This window comes from Canis lupus, chromosome 1, assembly GCF_048164855.1.
Source record: "Canis lupus baileyi chromosome 1, mCanLup2.hap1, whole genome shotgun sequence".
Taxonomy (NCBI): domain Eukaryota; kingdom Metazoa; phylum Chordata; class Mammalia; order Carnivora; family Canidae; genus Canis; species Canis lupus.
In genome coordinates, this window is record NC_132838.1 from 88283447 (window position 1) to 88304971 (window position 21525).

At 39.3% G+C, this 21525-nt stretch overlaps 1 protein-coding gene and 1 pseudogene across 3 annotated transcripts in view; both read right to left on the reverse strand.

Annotated features, from left to right (window-relative positions):
* Positions 1 to 2022: 2022 nt before the first annotated feature.
* Positions 2023 to 21525, reverse strand: part of MAMDC2 (MAM domain containing 2) — a 148385-nt gene continuing 128882 nt past the window's right edge. The window contains exons 12-14 of one of the 3 annotated variants that reach the window (XM_072838459.1): positions 9900 to 10159; positions 3221 to 3305; positions 2023 to 3073 (exon numbers count right to left, since the gene is read on the reverse strand). In XM_072838459.1, the coding sequence (XP_072694560.1) occupies positions 3009 to 3073; positions 3221 to 3305; positions 9900 to 10159 (410 nt within the window). In that variant the 3' untranslated portion in view covers positions 2023 to 3008. Of the gene's footprint in view, positions 3074 to 3220; positions 3306 to 9899; positions 10160 to 21525 lie in introns of those variants that run through there. The other 2 variants (XM_072838466.1, XM_072838476.1) reach the window with 2 other exon arrangements.
* LOC140621394 (large ribosomal subunit protein eL29 pseudogene) lies at positions 19011 to 19710 on the reverse strand (annotated as a pseudogene).

A 21525-nucleotide genomic window follows, 5' to 3' on the forward strand; every position in this document is an offset into this window, starting at 1 on the left:
ATGCCCGTCACCCAGTTACCCCACCTCCCACCCACCTCCCCTCCACCAGCCCTCAGTTTGTTCTCTATTGTTGAGTCTCTTATGGTTTACTTCCCTCTCTTTTTTCCCCTCCTTCCCTATGTTCATCTATTGTTTTTTCAATTCCACATACAAGTGAAATCCTGTGATATTTGTCTTTCTCTGACTTATTTTGCCCAGCATGGTATACTCTAACTCAAACCATGTTGTTGCAAATGGCAAGATTTCATTCTTTATAATGGCTGAGTAGTATGTGGTGGAGATATACATATATCATATCATATCATATCTATCATCTATCTATCTGTCTATCTATCTATCTAATCTCCATCCATTCATCAACTGATGGATATTGGGGCTCTCTCCATAGTTTGGCTATTGTTGATAATGCTGCTGTAAATGTTGGGTGCATGTGTCCCTTCGAATTACTATATATCCTTTGGGTAAATCCCTAGTAGTACAATTTCTGAGTCATAGGGTAACTCTATTTATTTATTTATTTTATTTGAGGAACCTCCATACTGTTTTCCAAAGTGGCACCAGTACTATTTCTGGTTTGGCAACCTTTGGGACAATTTTTTTTAGCCAATAAATCCTCTGGAGGGAGAGAAACTTGGAACTTTTCCTTACAGTTTAAATTAGTATTAGGGATGGAGTGGGCAGGAGAGCTGGCTGGTTCAGGAGGCAGTCCTGCTAGGATCAGAACACAGGCTTGGCAGTGAAACACACCCAGGTTCAAACCTAAGCACTATATCAGCTGCTGAACTTGGACAAATTCAGTTTTTTAACTTATAAAATGGAAATATCACTAGATCTACTTCACAGGTTGTTATCAGGATTAAATGAGTGAATTCATGCAAAGCTCTTTGAATAATGTCTGAAGATAGTTAAGTATTCAATAAATGTTAGTTCTGATTATTATGGTGGATTTATGTAATTCATAAGCAAGGAGGCTGGTGAATGACTTCATTCAGTCACTATTCATAAACTCCTTGCTATGTACAAGGTACAGTGTTAGGTCCTGGAGACACAATTTTCATTTCTTTATTCAGCAAATACAACTAAGCTCTGGACAGGAATAACAGAGTGAGGAAATAATGTCTAGTATACTATTGAGTTGGTTCACATCTTAAAATCTTCTGTTTTCAATGTTTCAACTCTATTTAAGGGATTTGCAAAATTTTTGATTTGCTTTACTATAGAAGTTTACCTCAGGATGTTTATTTTGTAGGGTGAGACAAAAAGTCTCACTTTTTGTTTTCCAACTAATGTGGTCTTCAGGAGGATATACTACTATTTACAGATTAATTTAAGAATTTTGACTTTTTTTTTTTTTTTTTTTGAGTAATCTCTACACCCAACATGGGGCCAAACTCACAACCCCAAGATCAAGAGTCAGATGCTCTACTGACTGAGCCAGCCAGGCACCCAAGGAATTTTGACATTCTTGAATGGGAATACCACCAAACTCTGTGAAAACTATGGGTTTTTGGCCATACAAAACAGGAAGAAGTATAGATTTTGGGGTCAGAGAGACCTGACTCCAAATTCCTCCACTTAACAGCTATGGAATCTTAAATAATTTGTTTATTCTTCAGAGTCTTGATTTCTTTCTGTGTAAAAAGGGATAATAATATCTCCATTTTGGAGGATGTTGAGAGTTAAATTCATCCATCCAACAAGCTTTTATATGTTGAACACCTACTAAATACCAGACATTCTTCTGAGGCTACAAAAGTAAACAAAACATGCAAGAATCCCTATCCTCATAGTGTTTATATTCTAACAACACAAAATTTAGTGAAAAATTAAGTTAGCTTATGTAAAATGGAACACTTTAGAAATTTATTATTGTATCAATGTATGCAGTGCTTGTATCACTAATGGAAGGCTTAAAAAGAATTTAATTGTGGCAGAGTAGAAATTCAAATTAGAATGTGCCGTTGTGTACTGGAGATATTCTGAACAAGAAAAATAATGTAGAAATGAGTTAATTGCTAGTGAAACGATTTTCAAATTACCTTTTATTAGGTAATCTTATAACAGCTGTTTGGATATACAAATATGTATATACAATTTTCTAAACATGTAAATAAAAAGCAGTAGTTTAGTATACCTACTTGAATTCATATTAACTCAAAACCTTACCAAAACATTTATTATAAAAAACAGTAAAATTGCCTGACATATCCCAAACATTTTTGGGTGTGTGTACATAAACATTTTCAAGCTTGCTTTACAAAAAAAGAGTGCAATTTCTAATTCATGTGTTCATAGTGACTTTCAAAAATAGTTCAGAGGGGGAGAAAAGAAAGTAGCACTGCCTTGTAAAACACCATTAATTAATACTGACTTACCCTCGGACATTCATGAAAAGATCCTTTGTTACCACATATGGTAAAAATATTTAAAAATTAATGCTCAAAAAAATTAATACTCCATTTCTATGAATAAAACATAGGAAATAAGATTTTATTTTCTTAGACTAGCTTGTTAACCATGAAAAACTGCATTCATTCTGCAGATATTACTGACACCTCACATTATTACTTTAAAAATAGTTATGATTCTTGAAATTCAAAAAGAAACCCATAAGACTTATTCTCCTCCCAATACATTCACTGAATGCAGATTTAAATGAGCACATCTCATTTTGCTTGTGCCCTTCATTTGCATACTTTAAGATGATTGAAATATATAGTACATTTGTATTTTTAACTGGAACCAAAATTAAGATGAGTGATCTATGCAAAATCAACAGCCTGCACTTTTGTAGCAGTTGTCATATGCAAAAAGGAAAAAAACAAAAACAAAACAAAAAGCCCTGAGTCAGTATTTTTTTGCAAAAGAAATGAAAAAAGAGTACTGTGCTGTGGAGTCATTGATAACTTATGAAATGGTTAAGACTGTCCAGTATTCATTTGTTTTGTTTTCATTTTGATTGAAGAGAGGTATGGCTCCTGTTGAGTTTATCCAATTCAGATCATTTCTTAAAACTCAATTTCATTTAAATCCTCAGAATATCCTGATGATTGTTGAGTTAAATCTTCCATTTCTGTCAGGAAAGACAAATCGAAAATAGACAATAGTCATTTTCCCTATTTTTATTGTGGAAAAACACTTATTTTGCCTTCTTATGATGTGAGACTATTGCAAAAACCCTTTTCAAGCATGCTGATATAATTGGGGAAAAGACTGCTACCTGCACAGGGTCCTGCTTGAAATTTAACATCATCAATGGCAATATCACTTCTTATTGACACTCCCCGAATGGCTTCAAAAATTACCTGAAAAGTAATGGAGTTTGAATTTAGACAGAGTCATCCTGATAAAACAATACTCATAAAAACCACAATAAGATACCACCTCACATCAGTCAGAATGGCTAAAATTAACAATTCACGAAACAACAAATGTTGGCAAGATTTGGAGAAAGGGGAATCCCCATACACTGTCAGTGGGAATGCAGGTTGGTGCAGCCACTCTTAGAAAACTGTCATTCCACAAAAAGTTAAAAATAGAGCTATCCAACAATCCAGCAATTGCACTAGTAGGTATTTATCCAAAGGATACAAATATAGTGATTCAAAGGGGCACATGTACCCCAATGCTTATAGCAGTAATGTCCACAATAGCCAAACAATGGAAAGAGCCCAGATGTCCATTGACAGATGAATGGATAAATAAGTGGTATATAGATAGATAGATAGATAGATAGATAGATAGATCTATATTGTGTGTATATAGATACAGATGTAATATTACTATCATCAAAAAGAATGAAATCTTGCCATTTGCAACGGAATATTACTCAGCCATCAAAAGGAATGAAATCTGGCCATTTGTAACAAAGTGGATGGAACTAGGGGGTATTATGCTAAGCGAAATAAGTCAGTCAGAGAAAGACAAATACCATATGATTTCACTCATACTTGGAATTTTAAAAAAGATTTTATTTATTTATTTGAGAGCAAGAGAGAGCATGAACAAGGGGTGGGGAGAGGGAGAAGCAGTAGGCTCGCTGCTGAGCATGGTGCCTAACCCAGGGGCTTAATCCCAAATCCCTGGGATCATGACCTGAGCCAAAGGTAGACTGAGCCACGCAGGTGCCCTTCATATATGGAATTTAAGAAACAAAACAGATGAACATAGGGAAAGGGAAGGAAAAATAAAATAAGATGAAAACTAGAGAGAGACAAACCATAAGAGACTCTTAATCATAGGAAACAAAACCTTCCTGGAAGGGAGGTGGCTAGAAGGATGGGGTAACTGGGTGATGGGCATTAAGGAGGGCACTTGATGTAATGAACACTGGGTGTTGTATACACCACAATAGTGGGTATTGTATGCAACTGATAAATCACTAAATTCTACCTCTGAAACTAATAAAACACTATATTTTAACTAAATTGAACTTAAATAAAAAATTTTAAAAATAAAAACAAAACAAAGCAAAACAATACTTGTCAGGGACAGATCCAGGCTATGTGGGTCTGGAAGCTTAGACTGTTTTTCGAGCTCCTTTAAGGAAAGGAATGCAAAGTCACAAATTCAGACTTAGGTACAAAAGAGAGTACTTATTTGGGATTTTAAAGAAATTCACAAGTTTTAAGAGCCTTGGAGATTTAGGTCCCTTTATTCTGAGATTTCTTTAGACAATTTCCCAGAAATGCTCACTTAGAAAGGCTTCTTGGTAGTGACCTGGTTTCCCCTTCCTCCCTAGAATAGTCTAGTCCCAGTATTCACAAGGCCTATGAAAGCCATGGGCCAGAAGTTTAAGCTTTCTTAGGCTTTCTGTAAATCTACAGTGATACTAGTACTAGGTGGAAGAATTTAACATGGCTGATGAGACTATGTATGAGCAGCAAAGAATAATCACGAAGTTTACCAAAAGGACAATGGTTCACTTATCATGTTAAATACCATAACATCCAAGAACAGCCCAGGAGGAGAGAACCAGCTCCATAACTCTAGATACTGAGAAGAAAATAACTGATCAAATATTCAGGTTCTAGGGAAAACAGGTTACATTACCAGTCCTAAAGCTGCTCCAACAATGGTTAATAAACCACTTAATACTCCAGGGAGGCTCGTGAGTAATGAAAATTATCCAGAAGATACATTTGCTCTACTCACTTTATGAGCAAATGACTCCCCATTGGACTAGTTTATGATTTAAATTAAATCAAAGAATATAAAGTGGATAATTAATAAGCATATGAAACTATCTTGAAATTAATGACTCAAAGAAGCTGTAATGACAGAAATGGGCAAAATAACGTTATTAAAAATTCTAAGGACACGATCCCAAACAAGAATCCAAATAAGTTGTTAAAAGAGGGAAAAAATATCCTAACACATCTAGATAGGAGGATATATGAGTGCAGTTAATAAGCATTCTGGTTCTCTGGACATCAATAAAATCTGTTTTTTCACCTCCAACTCTAACAATGGAAATACAAAAAAACAAATTACCTGATGGAATTAAATTCGGAATAGTCTGCAGTTGAGCCAAACATTTGATTCCATACAACCTTCTCATTTCAATTTCCTTAATACTTGAGTGGTAACCATTTTATACCATTATGGTTTCCCCTTTGTATTACAGACACACATTCTATTATTAAATAATTGTAGTTATTTAAGAATGAGATGAAACTTTATTTTTTCTTTCAATTTAACTGTATTATTTTTTTCAAATGGCTACAAAGTCATTAGGACATAAATGCTAAGTTGTTTGGGCCCAACTATTAAATAAATGAAACTGTTAGGTATTACTTTTGCTCTAGTGGCACCAGGAAAAGATGAATGAGACTAAGCACACCGTGAACAAGCACATGTGGAAACATGGTGTTAGATGAGTACCCACCGTGTAATAATTCCTACTAAATGTTAGGCAGTATAATGAACAATATGAATGACATAAATGTTTCAATGAGCTAAGAATTTGTCTAACGTTTTCTTTCAATAGCATCAAAATAAAAGAACCCGAGAGAGTGGAGGAGGAAAGGTTAAGCAAGGCATTCAAAGGAAATAAAATCATTTTGTGTTTTTGATCAATAGCGAGTCAAGTATGGCTCAGCACCTTATTAAACCCCAAGGAAAGAGAATGATTAAAATTTTGCTACTTGATGCATTTCTTCTACAAGGAAGATCGGATGATTGGAATGTCATCTGGAGGCCACCCACTTATCTCCCCTCTACGGTCTCAAATGTCAGCAGTACTACAGCACTCTGAAAGTGATCCACACTTGCCTGCCCCCTCTGATGATTCACACGCTGATTTCTCCAGCTTTGTTCTCCCCAGACTCCAGTCTCATATCCTACCGCTTACCTGACATCCCCCTGTGGATATCTACCAGATGTGGAAAACTTAGCATGTCCGCAAAACCCCATGTGTTAAATTTCCCTCCTGTGCACACTGCCCTTACACCTCCAGATATGCTCCACCCAAAGCCTTCCCCAGCTCAATAAATGGTAACTCCATTCTAGTGGTTGCTCAGGCCAAAACCTGTGGAGTCATCTTGATGACTCTTTCTCTTGAGCCCCACATGCCACACATAAGAAGTCCTGTGGGCTTCTGATGCGTTTCACCTCTGCTACACAGCCCTAGCTACCACTCCTTCTGCCAGGACTGCTGCAGTAGCCCCGAAGTCTCCTTCACTCCCTACAGTCTACACCCCACATAATAGCTGATCATTTAAAAATATAAATCAGATCGCATTACCTTAAATCCATCTGATGGTTCCTTGTTGCTTCTGGAATAAATTTCAACTTCTACATGATGATGGCCAAGACCTTCCATGATTATGCTCTGGTACTTCTTTGATCTCATTACCTAATCAGCTTGACCTATTCTTTTTCTCAGCACTTATTATCACCTGATGGTGCATTATATATTTTGGTTTACATTTTCTACCTCTTCCCCACGAGAACGTCTACTCTAAAAGATGAGGAGCTTTACATGTTATGTTCATTGCTGTACCCCAGCACTTAGAACAGCAAATGGTCAATAAATAATTATTAAAATAAGGTATTTTGGCCTCATACTTTAGGAACTCAGTCTGGTTGCTAATGTAACTATTGAGAATACCAGGGTTGCCATGGTGACATGAATTTGAGACCAGAGATATTTGGGAGGGAATATATTTTTAGAAACAATAACATCTTTTTATACTTTGGGACTTTAAAGTATATTAAACCCTTTCACATACATCATCTAATTTGACCATCTAACTCTGGTGATGTCAGCACGTCAGAAATTACTACCCCATTTTGAAAATATATAAACACTCTGATAGAGGATGAGATTTCCCCAAGATCACCCAGTGTTTATGACACCCAGGGGAATGAGTTTAGTTTGGAACTTTCATGATAGGAGGGAGTGTAGAATAATGACTTAGGGATACACACATTGGGACCAGTTAGATCTGGGATTGAATTCTCTCACGCAGCCATTTACCAACTGGACACCATTTCTACATCTGTAATGAGGAGCTAAAAGATCAACTGGAGGGACTTATATTCTGATCCTAGGGCTGTAAGTGCCTGGCACGGAGAAGATGGCTGATTTATTAGAATGGGTGTGTCTGTGTTTTATCAGACGCTAAAATGTTTTGGAGAAACAAGCTCAGCCTGGTCTCCAGATAGTCATTTGGGATTCCTGAGGGAATCACTAAATCCAGAAGGAAATTCCTCATGGCAGATTCAAATCTGTTTCATTGTAAGACAAAGGGAATGGTCTGGAGTCTTCCTTCCAGGTTGTGAGCTAAAAAATCTCTCTGGCTATTCTGTACCCTTTGAACTTGACACCTCAAGATGCTACCCTAGATGCCTAATTACTTTGGGATCAAAAAAACATTTCAAACAACCAGCTACTCAGCAAGTCTAGCATATGCAAGGCATGTACTCAACTCCCTGGGTTTGTTTATTTGTTTAAGATTTTATTTATTTATTCATAAGAGACAGAGAGAGGCAGAGACATAGGCAGAGGGAGAAGCAGGCTCCCTGTGGGAGCCTGATGTGGAACTCGATCCTGGGACCCCGGGATCATGACCTAAGTCAAAGGCAGGTGCTCAACCACTGAGCCACCTAGGTGCCCCAACTCCCTGGGTTTAGATGCTAAGAAGCTGGGGAGCCCGGGTGGCTCAATCAGTTAAGCGTCTGTCTTTGGCTCCTGGGGTCCTGGGATCAAGACCCATGCCAGGCTCCTGGCTCAGCGGGGAGCCTGCTTCTCCCTTTCCCCACTGTTCATGGTCTCTCTCTCTTGTTCTCCCTGAAATAAATAAAAATAAAATCTTTAGATGCTGAGAAGCCACTTGTTCTCTTCAACTTAAATCCCAGATTGCATCAGCAACATTTGGGAAATGTAAAAAACATCAGCGCTCAGTCTCCACCTGAGAGACTCAGATTCACTTCCTTGAGGACAGACTCTCCAGCTTTAGTGGGCATCTGAATCACCAGGAGGGCTTGTTAAGACACAGATTTCTGGTCCCCTTTCCCAGACTGGCTGGTCAGTAGTTCCAAGGTGGGGCCTGAGAATGTGCATTTTAGGTACATGTCATTTTAGGTAAACTTGCATTTCAAGCATTGCTGCTGGCCTCAGGACCACACTTTATGAACATCTGAATAAGGTACCAGTATGAGTGTCCTAAATAGCCTAATGAAATTAATCTACCATCGCAGAATGATGATCAATTATCTTAGTAAGTTCCTGAATGATCTACGTTTCTTCTATACCAGACATTAAAGCACCACTTAAATCATTCCTGAGGCTGTTGTCTTGACTAAATCTCTTAATAGTTCTATCATGCCAAGATAATGGGCCATCCCTGGATAATGGCTCATGTTCCCTCTGTTATTTGTTCTTTAGGAATGCAGCACCCTAGCTGGCCCTGCCACCTGGCCCACCCAAGCTTCTGCAATTCCTTCCCATTGGGATCTGTAAGAAAATTCTACGTGGCTGTACGATGATATAAAATGAAGCCCTTATTTTAAGTATCTTTGCCCCAGAAGAATTAGGCTTAGCAGAGTGGCCAGTGGTTAAAGCTGAGGGGTGCTGACTCAAGACTGTTCATCGGTCAGAAGCAAGGATGAGAAGGAAGCAGGGTTTTCAGTGGAAGGTCACAGCTGAGAATTCTACAGAGCAATTTCAGGAACAGTCAGGATCCAAGGGATGTCTCCCCAGAGCTTTCTGGAGTTCTGGCTCAGAGGGAGGTGAAGTCAGTGGCTGTCCAGAGGCCCTGGCTCACCTCTAGACTAGACTGGCTGCTCGGCTTCACTGACTGGAATGTGAAAGGCTCCTTCCTGTTGCTGCCCAGATTCACTCATAGCCAGGATGCTGTGGGACAGAGGTCTCCTACTGCACACGAGACTCAGGACGTAGGATCAGGACTCTCTGTTTCTTCCATGTCAATGCAGACAGAGGCTTCAACTTTCCCCTGGACCACGCACTCTGTTAAAGGCCCGCAACCAAAGCCCTTGCGTGTGGGTAATGATGAGGGGAAGATGTAGCCTGAACAACTAATTGGGTAATACCAAGTTTGGAAGAGAAGGGGACTGCTTTAGAGACGTTGCAGGGCACAGAGGATGCACCTGACACTCAAAATGTGCCAAGACAAAAATAGCTACCCTTTCATCACTGAGTTGCAAAAAGCACTTTACACGTAAATACCCAAAGCTTTCTCTCCCCGCCTACTCTCCCATTCACTGCTGAGATTTCATCAATATAGACCAATTATGTTTACTCTGAAACAAGTATTGCCTTTCTCTATGATCCTGAAAAAGAACAAAATGTTCTCTTGGGTCACAAGAGAAAGAAAGAACATCAGGAGCTTATAGGACCACTTTCTATCACTCGGTTCTTGTCTCCTCTGGCCTACCTGGTGTTGCCTCTCACAACTGTATTCAATCAGCGCTCGTAGCCAGGAAATGCTCTGTTCACCTCTTCTTCTCCATAAGAGGGACTCTTCACTCTCACCTTCCCTCTTTAAATAAACACTCAGCAGGCCAGTCCCTGCTCCATACATGTGGTAGAAGAAGGTCAAGCAGTGTTTTCCAGTGACTCCTCTCAGAGACCAGGACAAGAGCTGTGCTTTTTGTCCATACACCATGTGGGAAGCTTCGATGTACATGTAGTAGCCTGGAGAGCAACGCAAAATCAGGTATTATTAAAAGCATGTGTGCGCACGCGCACACACACACAGAATATTCTCTTCTTTCTCTTTTGAGTAGTGCTCCTGGAAACAAATTAGAGTAAGTGGATGACTTGACCACCATGCTGATGAAGGATTTTTATCATTTTGGAGAATATCATCCAAGAGGAATAGATAGACATGCTACAAAATTTAGATAATCAAAATAATTTTTTTCACTTATGAATTTAAAATTCAGTTAAATATATAGGATGTAATTGACATTATTATAACACTAGTATTGGGCCACCAATGTGATGATCAGTGCATCAGAATTTATCCTACTAACTCATGGACAATGTTCTGGAGCTTCCAGACATTGGTTTGGGAGAGCCAGCATGGATTTTGTAGTCAGATGTGTCTGGGCTCAAGTCTTGACTCTAATATCTGATCTTGGTCTAAGGAATTATCCTCTCTCAAACTACATTCATCATTTTGAATAAGGATTAATACTATCTATCTATCCATATGCTATATAACATTTCCATTTCCTTTATTAATTTCAATTTGTTTTAATTTGCTGGTTTCAGGCAGAAGCAAGATTTGTCTGCACATAAATAAAACAGTGGTTTGCTGGAACCAGCTTCTACTGGCTCTTGAGAGTCAATCGTGTGACTTCTGTTGGTAGGTCCAAATGACTGATGTATTTACCCCACAGAAACTAGACATGGCTACAAATCAGCCTTGGCCCCCCAACCCTGATAGAGCTGGCTAGTGTTAAATAATTACCATCCAGCCACTGAAATAAGGCAACAGATGAATAATATGAATACTAACTTCTAGATCAACACACCAGTGATATAATTCTGTAAACTTGAGGGTCATTTTCAAAAAGGCCCTGGATTCCACATCATTCTTAACCCTGGACCATTTGATAAAAGTTTATGTCTCTTCTACCTGAAAAACTATGCACAAGTGTTTCCATGCATTTTTATTGTCTTCTTGGCCAATATTGATTTTTTTATGTGTATGACTACTATCCATTAGTGTATAACACTAATCCATAGTGTTATTCCTATTATTATTATTTCATGCAGAAATTAATGGCCAAATTGAGGGTAAAAAGAAAGAGAGCCCACATGCTGCATGCAGATGAAATGGTCTCTAAGGCATCTTTCTTTACAGTTGGACTTTTAATCAATTAGCTCTAGTCATTTCCCCAAATGCAGGGCTTGAAGTATCCAAACCAGAATTGATCAGAAACTCCATCTGTGCTTCTAGAGGACATTCTTCCTTTCTCTCACTTCCATAAACACAGACCTGAGAAGTCCCACGGGCAATTCAACAGGTGGGAGAGAGTCCTGCTTAAGTGGGTCTTATCAAATTGTATGCACTGTGTCACCCTCCCCACCCCCACCCTCCTACCACCCCACCGTGTTCCACTCAATGGAAACTGGGCCAACAGAGTCATGGAATGTGGCCTTCATCAACCAGCCTTCTCCATGATCTCCTTAAAATATTACAAATAATACTGCCAGTATTTCTGGAGTGTTCACCAATGACATGCTCACCATTAAACCAGTGTCAATATTTAGCCTTTGTCATTCTTGGCTCATCTGTGGCATTGAAGATAATACATCACTTCTGCCTCCTACAAGTGTTTTCTTAACTTGGTTTGCAGGACGCTATACTCACCTGGTTTTTCTCTACTTCACTGGTCACTCCTTTACTAGCTTACCCTTTCTTCTCTGACCTTGAGCCTTTGGAGTGCTCCAAGGCCCAGGTCTTAAACTGCTCTATTCTTACTGACTCCAAGAGTAATCTCATCTTGTTTCATGGCTTTTAATTCTACATGTGTTCTTGTAGCATGAATTTAAATTTCCAACCCTTTTGCTGAAACCCAGACATGTTTGTTCAAACAGCCTAACAGACATCTCCCTTTATTGTCAAATGGACACCTCCAACTGAACATGTCCAAAACTAAATTCCAACAGCCTTACCGTAAAACCTACAGCACCCTTTCTGGTTGGCCAGGCCCCAAACCTGGAAGTCCTGTGCCACCCCTTCTCCTCACTCTCACCTCTAGGAATTCCTGACAGGTTGGCTTTACCTTCAAAACATGTCCAGAAGCCAGTCATTTCTCTTCTCACCACCAACCCTGCTACCTTTTGGTCTGAGCCACTATTACTTCTCACTTGGATTCATGCAACACTTACTAGTTAGTCTGCCTCTCTCTGCTCTTGTTTCCTCCCATCTAATCTCAACATAGTACCCATAGTGAACAAAAGCTAAATCTCACCACAACTCCTCTGCTCAAAACCTTCCATTGGTTCAGCATTTCCCTCAGAGTAAGAGCTGACGATCTGAGAATGGTTTTCACAGCCCTGTATCTCCCAACAGTTTCCTACCTCTGATTTCTACCCCCTTCCTCTCCTACTGCCTTTCTTCTTACTCACTCTGCGTTGGGTGGCCATATTGGTCCCTGTGCTGTTCCTGGAATGGAGTAGGTATGCTATCACCTCAGAGCCATTGCACGTACTATTCCCTCTGCCTGGAATGGCTTTCCCTCCATATCATCTCAGGCCTCACCCTCTCATTTCTAAGTCTTTGCTCACTTATTTCCTTTTTCATTAGACCAATTCTGACCACAGTATTTTGAATTATAATCCCCCTCTGGCACTCCTCATTCCCTATACTATTATTTCCATAGCATTTAACTGCTTCATAACATACTATATAATTTTTTTTTTAGGTTTGTCTGTCTCCCTTCTCTAGAACACACAATAGCAGAGATATTTTCTTATTTACTTCACTGTTATACCTCCAGGTCCTAGAACAGTGCCTGGAACTGCCTGAGTAATAAATACTCAATAAACACTTGTTGAATGAACAAATGAATGTATTTTCTTCAGCATCTCTAAGCCACAAACCAGTTTGACCAAGGTCACTCCAGTTGTGTGAGGGTTTTGGCAATGAGATATGCACTTGACTGGGATGCTCCAATGAAAAACTAAGATGAATCCAAGTTTTGAAAACATTAAAGTCATATCAAATTAAATGTTCTTAAACCAGTACCATGCTATCTGATGCATTGTTTTTTAACCAAACACACAAAAAGATTATTTTTTAATGTTACCTTCACTTTTCCACTGGCAAGAAAATTACTATACAAGGAACACTGGGGATTTTGTATTTTCAGCAATGAAAGGAACTTTTATTATTCTTTTCTTTAACATTTTCTGACTTAAGCTAGGCTGGATATAAAAAATTCAGCCATACATCATCCTAACAGAAGGGTGTAGGTATATATGTATATGTATATATATATGATTGATTGAAGAGACAGCCAGAGGTGGGAGGTGAGGAGGGGTGGAGGAAGAAGGAGAGAGAAACTCTAAGCAGACTCCATGCTGAGCACAGAACCCAATGCAGGACTTGATCTCAGGATCCTGAGCCGAAACCAAGAGTCGATGTGTGCCACTCAGGTGCCCCAGAAGGGTGTATTCAACTTAATTCTATGGAGAATAAGGTCAAAACATGAAAATTACCATGGTTTATCACCTAACTATGCACAAAGGTATCCCATGCCATCCTATACATAAATTAGTAGCATAGTGCCCTGAAACCCTACCTTATTGCATGTTAAACCTAAAAAAATTCACCCCCTCAAATAAGGAGAAAATCAGAAAATAACTTTTGTATCTGGCGTTGGGGTTCTCAGAAGGTCCACTTGATCCTCAATAAAGGGCCTTGGCTAAAAATGAACCACTCAGTTAGGGAGGAAAAGCAGGCTCCTCCAAAAGATGCTGTCACTGGAAAAATGGAAAGTAGAGACCATTAGGACTCTGAGACGTGACATCTTTGCAGAATGGAAAGGAAGCAATGGGGATCCATCATGCGTAAGATGCTAAGTGAGGTGCTTCTAGTGATGACAGCGTGCATCCTATTGGTAACAGTATAAGTCCCAGACAGAATTAGTCTGAGATCCTGCAAAAGAAGAAAACCCCTAATCACCCTCAGGATTAAATTAAATTATTTCTTTTTTGAGTACAATGCACTAACTATTTAGCCTCCAATGGGTGAAGCATTTTTCTGGAAACACTTTTAGCTCCTGCACCTCTGGGTCTCAAGTATTAGGCTGAAACCATTACCTCAGGTCTCTGGTTCCAGAGATCTTTGTGTTTCAGAAGATAAAGGATGAAAGGAAATCTCCCAGGCTTTTGAGCTGTGTAATTATACCACTTTAGGAAGACAAAGAAAACATCTAGGGGGATGTAAGTACAACTTGTTGCGCTTTTCTGGGACACTGACACCAGTCTACTTTTTAAAAAAATTTCATATATTTAAATTTAATATACATATGCATATATGTAATATCATAATATTAGGCAGATAGATACTAGTCTATTTTTCTTGAGTAACGTTAAGCTCTCCAAAAATGCTTGATACCATTTCTATTTTAAGCATATATGTATATTCCACTAGGCAATACCAATTGAAACCAATCTAGATCAACATCTATACATACAAACAATTTTAACACATTTGTCAACCTGATCAGAATTTGTCTCTCTGATGCTCAAACCAATTATTCCTCTTGATTCCAAATGTTTCTCTTTTTGACTTGCATGTGACATTTCCTTTCCCCAGAAAAGATCAGAGCTTCATAGAGAGCCAGTCTGTCTCACATGTGTTTGGAAAGCAGAGAAAAGCCCCATGTGTTGACAAGCTTTGCCACATTCTAACTCCAAATGCTGTCTGTCTCAGCAAACAAAAGCTCTGGATGGGAGCCAGGAAGCCCCAGCATTGAAACCTCAGACCAGCTCACGTGTTCTTGCACATGAAGGATTCCAATCTGTGGAAGGGATTATTAACTGAAATCACTTTCTCTCTGTGGGTCATTGTTTAACATTCAAGATGGGATTCCACTAGGTCTAGTGGGAGATCGGGGTCCCATCTGTTCTTTGTGCAGCAACCGTGATGTGTTGAGACACACACCATATTCATAATTTGGAACAGTGAAACAGCTGTTCCTTCAGTCTGATGCCTGCTCCCTTTCACCAGGGCTAGGAAGGAGCTCGAGTGGCCTGTAAGAGCCACGTGAACCGAACAGCTAAGCTGCATTCATTAAGCCCAAGAGGATTTTTAACACGGAAAAAAAAGACATCAGTACTTTGGGCAGAACAACAGCTAAATGTGTCTCTCTACAATTGCTTTTTACCATGCCTTCTAAATGATTTTTAAAGCTTGTCATAAGTAAGTTATTGTTTCATGAGCATGGAGTTTCAGTTTGGGGAAATGAAAAGAGTTCTGGAGATGGGACAGTGGTGATGGTTGCACAACAGTGTGAATGGACTTACTGCCACAGAACTGCAGGCTTACAAGTTATTAAGGTGGTAAATGTTGTGTGATATAGCAATTTTTAACAGAAGCTTGCCGCAGAAGCCTTCTCTGTGTTAGCAGGATCTGACAATATCAGAAACTAGTGTGAGAAGAGAAATCATACAAGGATTGAAGGACATTGGAGATTTTGATCATCTAGAGCAAATTTCTCAGATGGCTACAGACTAGCTGGGTAGCATCCTTACTTGTCTGCATATCAACTACTACAATTCTTAAAAGACAAGGACTAAAATTTGACTGCTAATAAATTTCAGTTATATAATAAATACATTAAGTATAGCTGCAATTTTCTTTTGTCTGACAGTGTAATTTCATAAATACATATCATCAGTTGGTATTTCAATGCATCCTTGATATTCTATCAAGAGGGAGTGTTCTTAGAAATGAAGACTTACCCCTTAATTATCAGAACTATGGAAGACTTATTGAAACATTAAATAATATCACAAAAGAAAAGGATGGTGTCTCTCTCTTTGAAATCATTAAGAAAATGTTGAGTAGCGGCTTTTCTAGAATGTAGTTGTGGAGGGGAGAGCCTGGAGGACTTTTAATCTATTGGCTTGTAGACTCAGTGAGCTAGGAAATGTTACAACTAGAGGCATTTTCTAGCTAAACTGGATAGTTATGTACTGATTTATTTATCCCGCTATCTTTGGTCCACAAAATCCCTGTGAACTCCAGGGCAACTAAAACAAATGTATGGAGGAATTCTGACATCATGGCAGCATATAAATGTTAATAAAGTTCCAATAACCAGTAAAATTCTATGAACTTGGGGCGCCTGGGTGGCTCAGTGGGTTGAACGTGCAACTCTTGATTTTGGCTCAGGTCATGATCTCAGGGTAGTGACATCAAGCCCCACGTCAGGCTCTGCATTCAGCACAGAAAAGTCTGCTTGAGATTCTCCCTCTTCCTCTGCCCCTTCCCCTGCTCCCACATGCTCTCTCTCTCAAATAAATTAAAAAAAAACATTAAAACCCTGTGAACTTTAAAACATGTCTTTACTGTCTTGTAAATAAGTAGCATCTGTGTCAGGAAAGACAAATCCTGCAGAGTCCAACCCTTCTCCATGCAAGTCCAAATTCATCTGTCACAAATGCCTGTATTATCTCATTAATTAAGGAGCCAAATTGTAGTGCAAGAGTTTGGGGGTTTTTTGGTCTTTGTTGTTGTTCTGCTAACTTGACTTGTCGTACTACATGACTGCCTTAATCCTTGGAAATATTTCCCAAGCTTTAGTCATACAAATACCAACTTCATGATTTTATTTTGTCTGTTCACATACCTACAGTATTAGTCACTTAATATTCTTCTTCAACTAGATTCTGTTTATTTATTTATTTTTATTTATTTATTCATGAGAAACAAAGAGAGAGAGGCAGAGACATAGGCAGAGAGAGAAGCAGACTCCCTGTGGGGAGCCCGATGCGGGACTCGATCCCAGGAGCAGATCATGACCTGAGCCGAAGGCAGATGCTCAACCACTGAGCCACCCAGGTGGCCCAGATTCCGTTTTTATTACATAAATATATTTATTCAAATAGGAAACTTCACATTAACATGAAAATAGAAAAAAGCTATAAATCTGTGAAATAACACTTTTGACGGACTGGTTACGTATTTTTCTTATACATGGATATTAGTATAAAAATAAAAAATATTAATCCACATGCCACTTCAGTTACTCCCTGGTTGTTTGGAGAACATTGGTTTAAGGTCTACCAACCATTCTTGTTACTACTAAGTCATTTTACCTGTAGTCATAGGCCATGATTTTCTACTTATAAAAGCACAGATGGTGATACAGAACAATAAATCCAAGAAAATATCCTAGAGATGAACATCACATCTCTTTGTAAAAGTTTATAAAAGTTTTATAAAAGTGTTTATAAAAGTTTATAAAAGTTTCACTTTTGTTATTATAAAAATAACAGGGGCACCTGGGTGACTCAGTTGCTTAAGTGATTTTGGTTCAGCTCATGATCTCAGGGTCCTGGGATCTAGTCCTGTGTCAAGTTCCCTGCTTAGGGGGCAACTGCTTGTCCCTCTCCCTCACCCTCTGCCCCTCCCTGCCACTCGTGTGCACATGCTCTCTCTCTCTTAAACAAATAAATGAAATCTTTTAAAAAAATTTAAAAAATAACAATACAATTCATTTGACTGGAGCTGATACAGTATTAAGGCTTTTCACAAATATGATCTTAGTTATGATCATCACAGCAACCCTAAAAGATTAACAGGACAGCTGTTGTTAACTTTATTTTACATTTGGAGAAACTGAGGCTCAGAGAACTTATGTGACCATGCCTCAGGTTGTATGCAGCAAGTGGCAGAGTCAGTTCACCGCTCATCCATTGGTCTTTCCATTAGATTTTGGAAAGATTTATTGCCTCGCCAGATAATGAGTCAGAAACTAAAGCTCCATTGAAATTGCTATGTATGATGATGTGTTGAGTCTAATAAACACACAATAAACTGGCATGTCCATATGGACATGTGGCTTCTGTGAGCTTTTCTTTTTATTTAATGGGCCTATATTTACTGCCCATCTAATGCAGTTGTCTGTAAACAGCTTTGTATGCCTTTCCTCTTTCTATTTTCTTGCGTGTGTTCTTTTTTTTTTTTTTTTAATTTTATTCATGAGAGACATGGGGAGAGAGGCAGAGACATAGACAGAGGGAGAAGCAGGCTCCCTGCAGGAAGCTGGATGTAAGACTCATCCCAGGACCCCAGGATCATGACCTGATCCAAAGGCAGATGCTCAACCACTGAGCCACCCAGGTGCCTCTTGTGTGTGTTCTTTCAAGAGTAAATTGATAGGTTTTTAGGAACGGAAGCAAAAAGGTAGAATGAAGTCTCCAAATATAGGTATAGCCTCTGAAGTTCCCAGAATACACTGCGTTCAAAAAGGATTCTGGGGGCAGCCCGGGTGGCTCAGCAGTTCAGCGCTGCCTTCGGCCCGGGGCCTGATCCTGGAGATGCGGGATCGAGTCCCACGTCAGGCTCCCTGCATGGAGCCTGTTTCTCCCTCTGCCTCTCTCTGTCTCTCATGAATAAAATAAAATCTTGAAAAAAAAAGAAAATGTTAAAAAAAAAAAAAGGGATCCTGTTATCACCAACATCAAACTAACACCCTCAAGTCATTAGGGAGAAAGATATTGTGTTGCTGCTCCAGAGTTTGAATCTATTATTTTACTAATGTATCAGTTAGTAAGTTCTGCCAAATTTGCATACTGCCATTATTTTACTGCCTATAATGTAAAAAGACACACAGAAAATATTGTTAGGATTAAATGCAAAGATAGCAATAAGTCAACAAAGCAGGCAGTAGGAGATTTTTTTGGATGTAATTCCATTATTGATTAAGTCGTACATTTAAATCACAGACACATTTGCTATTGTTGTCCTAGGATCCAAGTAGATAATAATTAAAACTCCCTTGGGTGAGTTTCAGTGTTTTTTTGTTTGTTTGTTTTTGTTTTGTTTTCCTGCCGCAGGTTTATTTGTACAAATAGCACAGGAGGACACCAGGCCCATGCAGACAGAAGCCCAGGGGTCATACCAGTCCTTCCGTCCTCACACTGGCAGGCAGAAGCCTCTACACTGGGGCCTTTGTGGGGGCCTGGGCACCTTTGGGAGCCTGCGCTGCAGGAGTAGAAACAGGAGTAGAAGCAGGAGCCGGAGCCAGAGCTGGGGTGGCAGCTTCAGCCTGGGCCTTGGTTTGAGCCTTGGCCTTGGCCTTTGGCCAGCAGAGCCTGAGACCTTTGGCAATGCGGGCACGAGCACGTTTCCCGAGCTTGGGGTGAGCGATGTAGGCAAGTCGATTGAGCTTGTGGCTGCCACCCTTTGGGATCTTGGGCTTAACCTCCTTGGGCTTGACAAGGGCCTTGATAGCCTCAGCACGCACAGTCATGGCCTTGGCATTGTTGACCTGCATCTTCTTCAGGCCCTTCTTGTTGTGCTTCTTGGCAAAGTGCATGTTCCTCAGGAACTTGGGGTCTACCCCCTTAAGAGATTCATATCTTTGTGACCGGGGTTTCTTGATGCCATTTCTGTGCCATTTTCGTGACTGGTTGTGCGTGGTGTGGTTCTTGGACTTGGCCATGTCTGCACCAAAGCCCGCGGCTCCCCGAGCAATTTCAGTTTTTTAATATTTAAAATGACCAGATTGCCTTAGCTGATCTGTAAAATCTTCTCTACCTGTAGCATCCTATAAATCTATGAATTATTATTAATTTGTTGAGTCAACTAAAATTTTCTTATTCTTTCAGACTCTATCCCCTGCTGGAGAGAAATTCTGGTGACATTCATCTAAGCAACATTACATTTACTATAAAATTACATTACTATAAAAATATGAGGTGATCGTCAAGTGGTTTTTATGATAATTAAATAAAAGGCATCTGGAGTACTTTATTACTATGTCAATTGTCTCCAATATTTACTACTCAAGACTGAGAGTTATAAAGGGAAAGAAGTAGAAAATCATAGTCTCTCAGGCAGTTTATAGCCAAAGGCAGTATAAATGTAAATTTTAATATTTTCCTCCTATTACCCCTTCTCAAAGAACAGAACACCGTATGATAACATAATCTCAAATATAGCAAGATCCTGAGTAGAATAGTAGAAATATCAATTAAAGAATACAGTTTAAGGAGACCAGAGACACAAAGATCTCGTTCAAAACTCTATGATTGGTGGGTACAGAGGAGAAAAGCAAATGCCTTCAAATTTTGAGTATAATAATTATGTTCTTAGATAAATGATGCCAAAAAAATGAAATACCAGAGACATCCCCTTCTGGCTATGTTGAGTAATTTGTAGCAGACCTACACTCCTGCTGAGAAGAGTTGGAAAAACAATGGATAATATCTATATATTTTAGAAAACACCTGTCTTGGTACTAGCAGAGAGGAAGCAGGAAGGATTCGAGGGGGCCGAGTTGCCAGGAAAAGGAGGTCAGGAAAGTGAATTCAACATTCTTCAAGCTGTTTTTCCCCACGGGGCATTTGCCTCGTCAGTTCAGAAGTTAAACAGAGAAAGCAGCTAGCAAGAGGCTGAGAAGCCAACAGAATTTAGTGGGTTGGGAAGATAGTAACTGGAGTTCTGGGTTGCCAAGGCAGCCAGGGCTTCAGAGTCAAGTTTTGTGAGAAAAGAGAGGCACAGAAAAGTGAGCGCATCACTTGGCAATCTTCCCTTGAGTCATGTGCCAAATGCTTAAGCTGTGGAGGGCAAGAGCCAAGAAGTCAAATGCAAAACAGAGTTTTTAGCAATCTCACCAGCTGAAGAGATAAAAATTAGTCTAGGAGATACTAAAGAGGAGGGCCCTCATTAAACGCCAGGGTTTGCTCTCAGAGAATATCTCCTAGGTGTAGGAGAGAACAAGATGTTGATCCAGCAAAGCAACACTTGCTCAAGTTGGCCTAGTTCTGATTGGGCTGAGGCGACCTGTTCTACTCAAGCCAGCTATTTGAGAAGAGATTAAATCCTCTCTGGGGAAAAACACATCATCACTAAGGATTCTATAATTTTTCATTCTCAATGTTCAGTAATCAATTAAAACACCAGATATTTCAAGAAACTGGGCCAAAGCGGGGGGGAAAACAGACTACAGGAACAGAAGCACAGGTGACCCAGCTATGGAGCTATCACACTTTTAAGGAGTGTAAAATAATATGCTTAATAATTTAATAATACAAAAAAAATAATTTGATAATACGACCATTTAGTATTATGGCCAAGAACTAGAAGATAAGATAAATTTCATCAAAGAATTTGAATCTCTTAAAGAGAAAGAAGTTGGGGACGAATGTGGAGCTTTGAGAATACCAGAGTAAGTTCCTCTGAAAGTGTTTCTCTATCAAAGCAAGGGGAAGATTTAAAAAAACTGTCAAATCAACTTATTCAGAACTCTGGAAATTAACTAAAGGCATACAACAATCTACGAGTTTTAATTCAAGAAAAATGATAA